A 14057-nucleotide genomic window follows, 5' to 3' on the forward strand; every position below is an offset into this window, starting at 1 on the left:
AGATAGTAACTTTCATGGAATCCTTTTGATCGGCTGATGAGCATTGTTAGCATGGTAGTTACCATTGGACGGCAAAGTTACCAAAACAGAAACTTTTATGCAATGGGGCTTAGGTTGAATGAAGTGATCAGGCTTCATTGAGCCAAACATTTCAGCAGTGAGAACTTGGCATGAAGTATGTATACATGCAGATTTATGTTAACATAAACATACACACAGAAGTGATAAAGATGAGCATTTTATAACTTGTTTTTAATAGTCATTTATATATTGTATTTAATGTATATATTTGTATATAAAAGCATTAACATTATACAAAAGAACATTGCCTATTTTGACCCTTTATCCATTTGACCTTTTTAGAAATAAGTTCTTGTTTCAACTTGGTGAGAACTATTTAATTCTGGGAAGCGTTTCATGAACATTATTGTCTGACAAGTGATATCTAACAACTTTCCTGGATTTGATTGGCTAAGTAATATTACTATTATAGCTGTCGGATAAAACAGGACTTGTCAGATAAAGCATCCGACAAGTCCTTTCATGAAACGCTCCCCAGAATTTGTTTTATGTATCAAGAGATTTATGATAATTGTGCTACTGAAGTGTCTAAGACATGGCTGCCATATTACTACAGGTTAATTTACCCTACTTTTGCAATTTAATGCATAAGATTTTGGCAGGGAAAATATTCCAAGACAAAAGTGCATTTGACATGTTTAAAGCATATAAGCTATGAAGCACTATGAAGCACATCATGGTCAAAAGTATTGACCAGAGCTTATGTAGGTTTCATTGATGTAAGCATTAAATACTTTCATCCCATCCATTCATGATATCAGAACTATTTCACTAGTTTGTATCAAAACCTATTTCCTGACATTGATTGATATTTCAGAACAAAATGCCATATATATACACACTGATTGCAATCACAATTACAAAAGTAAAGAAATAAAAACATGTTTTTTGTTTTTTCAAGATTTAGTGTTGCTTTATCAATTTGTCACTCCTGCAAACAGACGATTGCACCATTGATGTATTTTGCAGGAATGTACAGAAACAAGGCAGTGTATCATGAACAGCACCTAATGCAAATTATAAAAAAAAATACATATTAACTTATTAATAATAATAATAGCCAATTTTTATAAAGCGCTTTTCCCAGAATGGCTCAAAGTGCGTTACAGCATATTATTACCCCGGTCATTGGATTCATTTCAATCCCGCACGAGAAGTGCACAATTTCCACTCCCTGGGGAGCATTCCTTGCATTCATCGCATCCTCATTATGGCGCTGGCAAAATCAAACATACAATATCTTTCGCATCCTACCGGGTACCCATTTAGCACCTGGGTCGAGAGTGGCAAAGTGTGGATTAACGCCTTGCCAAAGGACGCTAGACTGCGGTGGGATTCGAACACACGACCCTCTGTTTACAAGGCTAGAGTCAGAACCACTACACCACGGCTCTTCCACATTATTACATAGTAATAACTTATTACAAAGTAATTATCACCAAATACAAAGATATAACGCTTTAGGTCAAAACAGTCCATAATTTAACCATATAACAATGGTGGTACCAATAGGGCACAAACAAAAATATTGCAATGCCAAAGGTTACCAAATACTGAACAGATTCTACACAGGACTTTATAATAATGAAACGGAAGAGCTCTGACTCTGCCAATTACGCAGAGGGCTATTGGGTAAGAATGGAAATTATTTAATTTCAAAACACACTGTATATAAGTTCATACTATACTTATTTAAGGAAGTTTTAAAGTGCCATCGACCTTTCAAGATGCATTATCTCCTCAAGTCCATATAAAAATAGGTAAGTAATCATGGCATATACAGTAATGCTCAAAAGTTAGTGAACTCCACCAGAAAATGATATTTTTAAGTGTTCAACAGGGTGCTACATAACTTTTTAAAAGCACTTGCCCAGTCGGGCAAGTAAATTTCTAAATAGTTGAAATATACTTGCCCTCAAAAATCCTTTAAAAAATAGTTTTACTTCTTTAAAAGAAAGCTTTGCAGTTTTATAAACCATTGACCTTTTTCTCTTTTGACATTAATTATTCTACCTTATTGCATTTCTTTTTCCAAATTGTTTTTATCTTGCCTGCCATGACTAAAATTCGGGTCAATATCATATCGACCCTAATTTTGGTCATTCTACTGTAAGAAGTTTGCTTGCCCAATTCAGGCAAGTAGCTTTGGTCTTTACTTCAAAACACTTGCCCGACCCTAACTTTTACTTGCCCCGGGCAAGCGCTTATGCAGCAACCTGTGTTCAAGTTCTGCCTTGTCTTAGATGTCTAATTGTAAAGTCAGGTGATAAATTACTGCATTCAATAAAGTTTGTTAATCTGAGCTTGCTAAACACTGTAGTGTTGGTGTCTTGTGTTCAACACTCAGCATGAAGGAGTGCATTCTGTGGTTGGGTTCACTAACTGTACATTATCTTGCCAAGTCGACATATAAAAAGTTATCAAGTAATCTTACTATATTGACAAATAAAAAGTGGCAAGATTTAAAGGGGTACTCTGGGCTGAAAATAATTTATCTAAATAATTAGTGTAAAATCTATGAGCAAAATGCTGAGAATTTCATCAAAATCTGATTACAAAGTATATGAATTTTAAAGTTCAGCAATAGTTTATGAAAACGATTACATGCATTCATTACATGGACTGATGACGTCATGCCCAACTTTCCTTTTTATTTTTTGAGATTAAATGAAAAAATCAGAATTATTTCATATTTTCATATATGTGTATGATATTTCTCCCTTATAATACTGCTACATAAGTTGCTGAAATGAATCAAATCAGTTGTCAATCCAATATTCTTTAATTCTTGAAGGACAAAATTTGAATTAGCATCGTTGCATATAATAAAATTATCATCAATTGCTCATTGAATATACATGAAGACACTACCAGTCCTTGAAAGCATACTGCCAAATTTGTCGAAAGCAAGCATATTCTGTTTGCGACCTGAAGCATGGTTACCTGCATTGTGTCTTAGATGAAGCATCCAGTCATCTGACATTTGCTACGCCCTGAGGTCGATACCAGTGGAAGCACTTACCGATGTCATGACATAGGCATCGTTCTGGACAAGCATAAGTGCCAGTTTGGGTAAAGAGAGATGGTGTTTCTTGGACATATAGTGTCAAGTGCTGGACTGAAACCAGACCCGTCCAAGATTGAGGCCATCTTGAAGAAAGCTCCTGCTAACAAGGATGACATAGACCGCTTGAGAGGGATAGAGAATTACTTGTCTCGCTATCTTCCCAAGCTAGCTGATGCGATGCAACCACTCAACAATTTGTCTCGTAAGACTGTTGCATGGACCTGGGACAAAGTCCATGATCAAGCTTTCAAGAATCTTAATGAACTTCTGATAGGGGCACCAGTACTAACCTACTACGACCAGTCAAAGGAGTTGGTGATCCAGGCAGATACAAGAGCATGTGGCTTAGGAGCAGTGATGATGCAGGGAGGCAAGCCGATAGCGTATGCCAGTAGGGCTCAGAGAGATGCTGAATTGAGGTACTCGGTGATTGAAAAGGAGATGCTCGCCATTGTCTTCAGTTTGGAAAAGTGGAATCAATTCACTTTTGGTCGAGAAGTCAAGGTTTACACAGACCACAATCTGCTGGAGAGCATTGTCAAGAAGCCTGTGGACAGGGTACCGAAGCAGCTGCAAGGAATGCTCCTCAGAGCAATGGCTTACAACATTGATGTTCATTATGTAAGAGGCAAAGAGAACTTCTACCAGAAGAAGAGGTCCTTGAATGGAGACAACATACTGGCAGTGATGAGACTCTCTAGGCCCTGAAGAAGGTATTGGATGGTTGGCCGGACCAGAAGCACCAGGCCCCAGCTCTCGTACTTCCATACTTCAAACGTCTGCGACGAATTGACAGTGACTGATGGGTTAATCTTCAGAGGAGCGCGGCTGGTGGTGCCAAAACAAATGAGGAAGAAGGTCATGAAAATCTTCATGTAGGTCACAATGGTGTGGATTGGACATTGAGTCGAAGAAGCTTGTATTCTGGCCGAATATGACGCAGGAGATAAGGGAATGGATCCAGACATGCGAGACTTGTACGGAATATTCCAGTGCTCAAGCTCCTCAGCAACTCATGTCACACCTAGTTCCAGACAGACCATTGGAGAAGATCCGTGTAGACCTGACGACTCTGGATGGGACTGAATACCTTGTAACAGTTTGTTACTTATCAAATTTCTTTGAATTAGACAAGGTCAACATGGAGACGTCTGCTAGAGTATAACAATCAAGCTTAGTAATCATTTCAGCAGATACGGCAAGGGAATTTGATACATTTGCAAAGGAGCTTGGAATCACACACATAAACAATATCGCCATACAGTAGCAAGTGAATGGATAGGCAGAGGCAGCTGTGAAGGCAGCAAAGAAATTGCTGAAGAAGTGCAGATCGTCAGGAGAGGATCAGAACCTTGCCCTGATGAACTCAAAAAATTCAAGGCCTTGACTCAAGTCCTGCCCAGCTTTTCTTGGGACACCAGACCAAGACAAGAATTCCAACAGCTGAATCTCTCTTGCATCCCGAGACTCAAGAAACAAAACATGAGAGAGAGCAGCTAAAATGTAACCAAGAGAGACAGGCAAAGTATAACAATAAGCATGCCAAGGACTTGCCTGTTCTTACTGAAGGTGATGTAGTAAGGATGAAGCCATTTTATCCTGGAGAAGACCGTTGGAAGGCAGTAATACTTCGACTAGATGAACGCTCTTATGAGGTAGACCATGATGGTACTATCTACAGATGTAACAGAGAACACGTGAGGGCTAGCAGAGAGTCACTTGATACACAGAACTCTGTTCTGGTCACCTCTAGACCAGAAACAGATCATCCTTCATCACGTATCCAGTCGTCGAGACAGCCTGTTCTGGTCATCTCTAGACCAGAGACAGGTCTTCGCACTGAGGGTCAGCGTTCCACTACCAACACTGGAGGAGTGAGGTCCACTGATGTCAACCCACCCGGGGAACCAACTGCATTAGCGTTGAGACGCTTGACTCGCCAAGGACGAATTCTAGAGAGGTAAAAAAAATTAGAACTTAATCTGGCGTAAAAAAAAGTTTTGACCCGTTTGTTTTTCGGCATATTTTTCACATTTTACAACTCTGACATTACCAATTATGTCAATTTTATCTAATCAGATCTATAGGTCAATATCTAAAATACTTCTTGTGAAATTTAAAACTTGGAAATTTGGATTCCTGTTTTCTGAAATGTGAATTATGCATTAGACTTTAACAAAGTTTAATTCCGGAAGACGCCTAGTGAATGTGAAGTTATAGAAAGTTTGTTTGCTCCAGTGATCTGAAAAGAGGTGGAATTTTAATGGAACTTTAAACCTACCAGGACATGAACACATAAAGAAGAAATTTTTCTTATACATGCATTTCATGTTTATCTGATATGTAAAGGTCATATAGACGTGTAGTCTGCTTAATGTTTTGGAATATCGTCTGATTTTGATCGATATGATTTTGTTTAAAAAAAAAATCTTTCACCAAAACTACAAAAAGGGAAGGATAAGATAATATTGTGTCTATGTGGTCCAGTTGAGACTATAATGTTTATACTGAAATAGGGTGCTATTAGCATATATATATATATAGAGAGAGAGAGAGCTATTAGAAATATATATATATAGAGAGAGAGAGAGTTTGGCACTGGAAATCATTGTTTGACATGTTGCTATTCAGGACTCCCTATCTTCAGATAAGGACCAAGATGCCATAACATGCATAGATCTGTTTCACCAAAACAATGCAAATCTTCAAAATGTCATAACTTTGTTCTTCTCTGTCTGATTTTGATCAAATTTTTTTCATATTTTTTGGTTTAGTTTTTCTTTATCTGTTAAAACCTTTTCGTTTTCAGCCTTGAGTACCCCTTTATATCCACAGCGTGCACGCAACACATCCTCTTTCAATCCAGGCTGCAGCGTAGCTGACTACAGATCAACATCCATATGCACGCACAATCAATTAAGTTCTAAAATTAAATCTCCCCATAAAACTTGTTAAATGTCAACACTTTGACATATAACTTCCTATAAGTCAACTTGACGAGATAGTGTATCTCGCCACTTTGACATCCAACTTTTCATAAGTTGACTTGGCGAGACAGGTTATCTGGACAAGTCAATGGCACTTTGATTACAAGTCAACAAATAGACAAGTATTTTCAGCCCTTCCTGATTTTTAGTGCTTTGCGTACAGTATATTGTCCAGGAATTGAACACAACACTTAAAGAATTTCCCACTAGTGTCCAAGGAAATCCAAAACATAATGTTTTCAAAATGTTCTTTGGGCTGTGTAAACTTGTATCAAATATAAATATGGCAATATCAACAATTCACGCGGCTAAAACACAGTCACTGACACAGATTAAATGCTGAATTAATATGGACTTCTGTCATTTATCACCATCACTCCCGCCTCTGGAATCTGCCGCCTGTTCCCTGGATCCAGGCCGACCCACATTGTCCAGCGACCGTTGCTTTGGCAGTAACTGCTGCTTCTGTTCTTGTAGCGTACGTGGCGGATGGTGCTGCTGAGCTTGAGCCATGTGTTGTGCATGTTGCGGCTGTTGCTTTGGATGCAGATGCTGCTGGTTTTGTTGTTGTTCTTGTTGTCTAGGTGATGACTGATGATGTTGTTTGGAAGGAGAATGGGAGAGTCCTGGCCGAGTCTCGTCCTCTTCTTCATCAAGGTCGGGTGGGACGATGTCTTCAAGAGCAGCTGAGAAAATGGAAGACATACAGTACAGTTTTCATTAATAAGTCAACCTTAAGTTGAATCATTTTTTTAAACCAGAATAATATGCTAGACATTTTATTAAATGACCTCTACTTATTAAAACTAAAATCCTCTACCTACGAAGAAGTTATTATAACAATCCATATGTTGTTTGAAATCATGGGCTATGAAGCCAATGAGTAGATTCAGATCGACGTTGCACTATCCCCTATGTCATTGAACACCACACGGAAGGAGGAGGAAGAGGAGAAGGAAGAGAACGAGGAGTAGGATAAAAGAAATTGACTTAAATGCTACCACTTACCAACAAATGCCCTTGGATAATCTGTAGCTAACTTCTTTTTCAGTGCTCTAGAAGAAACAACATCAAAATGGTAGTTAGTATCTCATTTAAAAATAATTTGCACATTTACCTACATTGCTTATTACACTTTGTTTCTAAGTGCATTACATTGTAATTATTATTACTAAGAAAGAATCAAAACCGCTTCTCACATTAAAAACAAATTATTTTGATTTTCCTCAAAAACTTGGTCAACAAAGTAATGAAAGAGCTTATAGGAAAAGCATTTATTAGAACTTAGAAGCATGTTTTTGTTTCCTCAAATGCTTATGTATTTTAAAAGAAAATTGCAATAAATTATTCAATTAGCATGTGCACTGAAAATCTTTAATTTTAACGAGGCAACAATGGTTAAGATTGCAAAGGCCATAAGGAAAAGACATTTTCAGATCTTTGCTTGATAACAGATAAACCATAAGTATCTTTTTGCTTCCAAAATACATTTTTATCATTTTTTGTATATAAGGGTGGGTTAAAGTGGAATATGGATTAAGGAAGTACCTACAGTACTTGCAAGGAAAAATATTGAAGGAGAAGTGTGTTTCTTATTTAAATAAAATGATCAAAACCAGTTTACTAGTGGTTTTCTGAAGCAAATGATATTATTGGATGATGATAAGGACGAAGATGAAAACAATGAGGATGATGAATGAATGAATGAAATTTGAATCTTGTCAACATGATTCCTTCGCATTTACCTTTTCTATTTAGTGCTCAGTACGGAATGTGCACATGTATTCAAAACATGAAACCTAACCCGATAATCAAATAAATATCCCAATCCTCCTATTTCTGAACCAAACTATCATCTTAACCATATATCTTCAGAGAATTCACAGCAGATGAATTCACCTCAAAAGTTATGCTGTTTCACAACCAACATTACCTTATCCTGCGGAACACGGTATCCAAATCTTTTTTCATGGTCAAGAGAGTCTCTGTATGCTCCTTGAACTGCTCAAACGTCTTCTCGTATCTTTTGGCCGACAGTCGATTGAAGTTCGAGAGCATCTCATTGGTCTTCTCAAAGCGATCCAGCATCTGTGATTGGGCCTTGAGGATAGCGATCATGTCCTCTTGGTTGACCATAGAGAGTAGTGAGTCCAGGAAAGCATCAGAACCCGGAGTAAGAGATGTCCCCGTGTTGGAAGAGGTCATTCTTGGTTTAATGCTGCAAGGATCGTGAGTGTAAAACATCATAAGGACAAGGTTCAACATTTTCATATTTCTTTAATCAAGTAGGAGTGAAAATCAGAAATAGCAAGATGGCAGGATAGATAGCAAATTGAGTAGATCTATATGAATATAAAAAAAGACCTAAGTCCTTAAGAGGTAATTTCGAGAAAATAAAAAAAATTGATATTTTTAAAATTTGGGCAATTAAAATATATTTGGCCAAAAGACATCAAAAACATTATAAAACAAATGTTCACTATTTGCATATTCATTTATCAGGAATACTTATGAAGATTAAATGATCTTGAGCTGCGATCAATGCGCAATTGCATTAACGAGGTTTTGGAATTGGCAGTGAATTAATACGTGTGAGGAAACTATCACTGCCACTGGCTCTAAATCACCAATTTTGAGACTGATCGGATGAACACAGAGTGAAATTCTAATGAAATCTTAAGGTCATGTTGTTGCATGACTGAGTTTTACGTTTAATACACATTTAATAAGACACACCTTTGTCACTCCTAGTATCAGAGCGAGTTTTAAGATTTGATGTTTGGGTAGGTAGCAGGAGTGAAGTGGAGTGGAGCCTACACGAACATCACTTGACTCTTGAAGTTGACCTAGGCTTTTCCCAACTCAACGACAACCAGTCGACATGTCACACAAGGTTGACAAACATCATGTTCCATGTATCATGACATGAGTAGAGTCTACATCCTGGGGGGGGGGGGGGGGGGGGCACTTCCATTGACGAATGGATACCATGCGCGACCATGGGGTCTCGAAAAGCACCCTAAACACATATTTTCCATGTTCTGAAAATGCACCCCTTAACAAGTATTGGCGTCTCAAACCCTACCCTTAACAAGTATTGTAAACAAAACGATACTCTTGGCAAGTATTACCTGAAATGAACCCCTAAACAAGTACAGCGATATATTGTCACGTACGGGTCCGTCGGTTTTACCTTTACACACCATTTGGTTTCGTACGGCCCCACCTTCCACAACTCGTGCAAATCGGACTCTGAACAGTGTTGGGGCAAAAAGGACATCCTTTATCAAACATTTTAATTTTGTTTTGTCACCCCCGCAAATTCGACCCTAAACCCGTAGCTTTCCTAGCGAAATAGACACCCCTTTTTTCATTATTTTGGTGTTTTTTATACCCTTATCACGTTACATACGTAACGTGCCCTATCGTGAAAAAGACATCCTTTTTACGTTTTTTTGGTTGCGCATGGTATCTACTCATCAATGTAAGTGGCCCCCCGGTGTCTACATGTATGTAACTCTAAGCTAAGGTTTATCGCTAATCAGATTCAGAACAGCAATGATCATGGGATCGGAAAGGGGGCCGTTAGCTAGCTATGTGCATGTGCACTGCCATGACTGAAAAAATCTCATGCTGTAGCATTGTGTGTTAGCGTGCCTCTCCACTGTATTCAGTGCAGGTGTGAATGCAGTTGGAAAACACTCCGTCCATCTGAAAGGACACAAATGTTGGTCCCGTGTATAGGAGAGTCTTAACCTATGCACGTTAAAACCAATACACTACTCGTCAGAGTAGGGTGTGCACCCGGTGTATTTATTGCACCTGCTGGTCCAGGCAAAATTCAGGTCAAGTCAATCTTGACATTCATATGCCAATCAATATACTGATTGTGGGCATCAACAAAAAAACAAGGCAAGGTATAAAGACAAGAATGCGGACTGTCCGTAATGCGTGTACGCTTGATTGCCCCCTTTTAAAAGTTTTAGTTTTCGATCCCATGCAGCCCAGGCCATAATGATAATCAGATGACAATAATGCAATGCATGCACTATCATGACTATTGTCGCCTATGAAGTCTATTTTTACCTCTTTGGTACTAGGAGTGATAGTGAGTTGCTTCAGGTTAAACTCAAATTAAACTAAAAAGCGAAAAGTTAAGAACAAATAGTAAATAGGCCTACACACAATTCAGCAATGTTCAGTTAGGCCTACTATAGACAGCTGGCAGCCGTCTGTTTCGAGAAGTTTTTTTAATATTTTTTTTTAAATTTCTCCTCGTACACAGACGGCTCGCTATCGTGCACCCACCATTAGGGGACTTGCAATGCAAAATCCCCCCGTCGGGGCTCTTCAATTTTTGTCCTTAATGAATAAAATTTTTGAAAATTAACGCGACCAATTTGCAAATTAATATTCCCTCTTGGCATTAATTGCAAAAAAACGGAGAAAATGAAGTTAAAAGGAACAAAAACAGTGATTTACCTCGGCTGTTGCGCAAATTTACTATCCCGTTTTATCCGATGTTAAGTACATAAACATATGGCCATTGCGTCCCCTGTACAGATCGTGCTAGAACTTCGGTCTCCGTATTTGGTGAGTAAAGCCAACGGAGTTCAGCTGAACAACCGACATAACAGAGACCGAAGCTTTTGGTCTAGGCCTACTATACTAGTACTAGTACCGGGCGGTACTACTTAGTCTTGAGGACGCAATGATGATGATTTTTTTAGATATGTCTTACATTTCTTCATCATTGACGTCTTGACACTCTCTCCATACTGCCTTCAGCGAACGACCAAAACAAAGATGGATTTCCCCCCAAATCCATCTTTTTAAACCGAAATGACTAGAATTTTGTTAATTTTATTAATTCTTACACCTTCCTACGCCTAATGCGTAGGAAGGTTTTAAATATTACTTTAAAAAATGTAAAAAAATGAAGATTTCTTACCCAACTGATGCCGCGTAGACCTCTCGTTCCACATGTAAACAACGGAAATACAATAGCGTCGACCCTTGAACCGCTTTTGTATGACGTACTTCCGGAAAGCAATGCCGTCTTAACGAACAATTTAGAGATAAAAATCTTATCTAACAAATATTAAAATTATTTCGTGATCACGAATAATTCATATATATTGATATGAATTATTTATGATCACGAAATAATTTTAATATTTGTTAAATAAGATTTTTTATCTCTAAATTGTTCGTTAAGACGGCATTGCTTTCCGGAAGTACGTCATACATAAGCGGTTCAAGGGTCGACGCTATTGTATTTCCGTTGTTTACATGTGGAACGAGAGGTCTACGCGGCATCAGTTAGGTAAGAAATCTTCATTTTTTTACATTTTTTTAAAGTAATATTTAAAACCTTCCTACGCATTAGGCGTAGGAAGGTGTAAGAATTAATAAAATTAACAAAATTCTAGTCATTTCGGTTTAAAAAGATGGATTTTGGGGGGAAATCCATCTTTGTTTTGGTCGTTCGCTGAAGGCAGTATGGAGAGAGTGTCAAGACGTCAATGATGAAGAAATGTAAGACATATCTAAAAAAATCATCATCATTGCGTCCTCAAGACTAGGTACTACTACTACTAGTTAGCGGGACTACACATGGCTTCAGCCTTCAGAATCAGAGTTCAATAGTTAGCTGAGTGAGTTAACTCTCTTGAGACAGCTATTTATTATAGCTGCATCTCTCAATAAAACAGTAATAAATTTCTAAAATCTTACATTACATACTCGGCTCTTACCAATTATATGGCTTCTGAAAAATGATTGTCATCGAAAACCAAAAACTGTTGCAGTCAAAACAGCGGGTCACATCCGAAACCAAACAATAGCACTTCCGGGTTTACCTTTAGTCAAAGACATTAGATCAAAAAGACACGCAACGTTGCTATTGTAACGTGTGTTTTATGATTGTTGTTCTCAATTTGCAATGTGAGGGATGGAAAAGTTTTCTCTCTAAAAACAGCAGGATTAGTCAAAATAGCTGATGTAATACTATGTTTCTTTCCAGCTAGATTGTCCCAACCGTTTAGGCCATCAGATGCACTTTGTTACTGTTTCGTCTTCACCCTGGGAAGCATTCGAATGAACAGATTTCAATTAAAGTCAATTGCTAGATATTTGTCCACGGTCGTTGCAGAATTTTCCTTGGGGGGGGGGGGGGGTTGAGGGGACAAGACTCATAAAAAAATATCAAAAGAGTGGGAGCAAAGCGACCGAGCTGATCCTGGGGTGCTTTTTCATTTTTTTAATTATTAGAAATTGAGGAATCCTCATGATGATTTGGCGGGACCAAAAAACTTACTGCATTTCGCCATGAAGCTTTAAAGCCTGTGTATAGCTTTGGTAAAGGGTCAATAATGTGATTGATAATCGAATATCATCTAATATGACAGTCTTACTGAAGCGTAGAAACCGTTAGATATTTTTCCAACTGCACTTCTCTGAGAAAATTTCAAATATTCAAATCTTGGATATATAGCGCCCTCTCTCGGCGATGCTTGTTTTAAATTTAAAAAGGGGCATTCAAGCATTTATCTTATAAATTTAGTGATTAGATATCCAAAAGTTACAGACAAAGAACATATCTTGAAAGTTTCAGCCCATTCCATGATTTGGAATAGGATTTAATTGAAAGACAAAAACACACAGATATTTTAATTTGATCGGGTGACCCGATCAAGTTAAATTTCCATGTAAAATCGCAAAATTTATCCTGTAAAACACATTTTCATTTCATATCCTCCACATCATAACTGTTATAGGGCATATCCATTCATATTAGCTAGCAATGAATTGGAATAGTGATAGGTGCATTTTGATGGATTTACCAAAACTATACACAAGCTTTAAAAGAATATCAGATTGAATAGGATGAAAAACTGCTTCACAAAGGCGCATGCATGCAGTTTTTCTTCTTTTTCTGGAAACAGTGCAGGCCAGTGAGACCACACTCTAAAAATTCAAATGTTAAATCAACATTTGAAAGGTTGGAGGATATAGTGACAACCCTTTCCAAATGTTACATCCAACCTTGCATAAAGCTGAATCCAACATTTAAAGTGGTAAATGCAACATTTAGAAAATGTTGTCACTCCTCCAACCTTTCAAATGTTTAGTTAACATTTCTTTTTTTATTTTGAGTGCACCGTCTGGTGTATTGTTGAGTTAAACAAACATTTTATTATGAGCAAAATAAGGTTTCATCATTAAATTAACATCAAACACTTTGCATATTTTAAAAAACATAAAAACAGGGATTTACAAGTCTGAAAATCTACATTTACAGTGAGTCCATTCAAGTAATAAACAAACTGGCTCTTGCATATAAGAAAATGATTTTCTCATGCAAAATGTCCTTGCGTGTGAAAGTTGGAGGGGGCAATTTAAAGAAAAGTGCATGTGTATTATGATTCTAAATAATTCGATATTAGATTATTTAGTATTTTAAAACAAGAATGCAACCTTGATATATTCAATTCGCTGCTTAGTTGCCATTATGTGTATATGAACGTATATATAGTCTTCATTCACAATCATTCTGGCATATTTATTTTGGTGTTTTTGTATCATATGAGCTTCTGCACAGCTTCCCCTAAGATGTACATAATATCACAGATTCTTCATAATTTTAAATGACAGTAAATGCTTAACCCATAAAAACCTATACATATTGCCCGAGATATTATACAAAGCATATCATACGACCATAATTTTCTTTACATTTTCCAAATGTAAGTTTCTGAAGTTGATTGACAAAACATAACATCTCTATATTTTTTCTCACAAACAAATGCCATGATTTTAGAAGAAATGTTATAGGCCTAAATAAAGAGGCACTGATTTTTGAGACGCGGAAACTTGTTTTAAAAAGCTTCGAGAGACAAAATAATGCAAAGCACGAAAAA

The 14057-nt window shown here is 37.4% G+C and overlaps 1 protein-coding gene across 2 annotated transcripts; it reads right to left on the reverse strand.

The window, feature by feature from the left end:
* Positions 1-5709: 5709 nt before the first annotated feature.
* Positions 5710-11984, reverse strand: LOC121415071 (kxDL motif-containing protein 1-like). 2 transcript variants are annotated; one of them, XM_041608153.1, is made up of 4 exons: positions 11892-11984; positions 8069-8353; positions 7144-7190; positions 5710-6821 (listed from the first exon to the last, which is right to left on the reverse strand). In XM_041608153.1, exons 1-4 carry the CDS (start codon positions 11921-11923, stop codon positions 6496-6498), a joined length of 690 nt encoding a protein of 229 aa, XP_041464087.1. In that variant the 5' UTR covers positions 11924-11984; the 3' UTR covers positions 5710-6495. The 2 variants fall into 2 exon arrangements, with proteins under 2 accessions (XP_041464087.1, XP_041464088.1); XM_041608154.1 differs by lacking the exon at positions 11892-11984 and adding an exon at positions 8872-9027.
* Between the last annotated feature and the right edge of the window lie 2073 nt (positions 11985-14057).

The sequence above is a fragment of the Lytechinus variegatus genome, chromosome 5 (genome assembly GCF_018143015.1).
Source record: "Lytechinus variegatus isolate NC3 chromosome 5, Lvar_3.0, whole genome shotgun sequence".
In the NCBI taxonomy this organism is placed as follows: Eukaryota; Metazoa; Echinodermata; class Echinoidea; order Temnopleuroida; family Toxopneustidae; genus Lytechinus; species Lytechinus variegatus.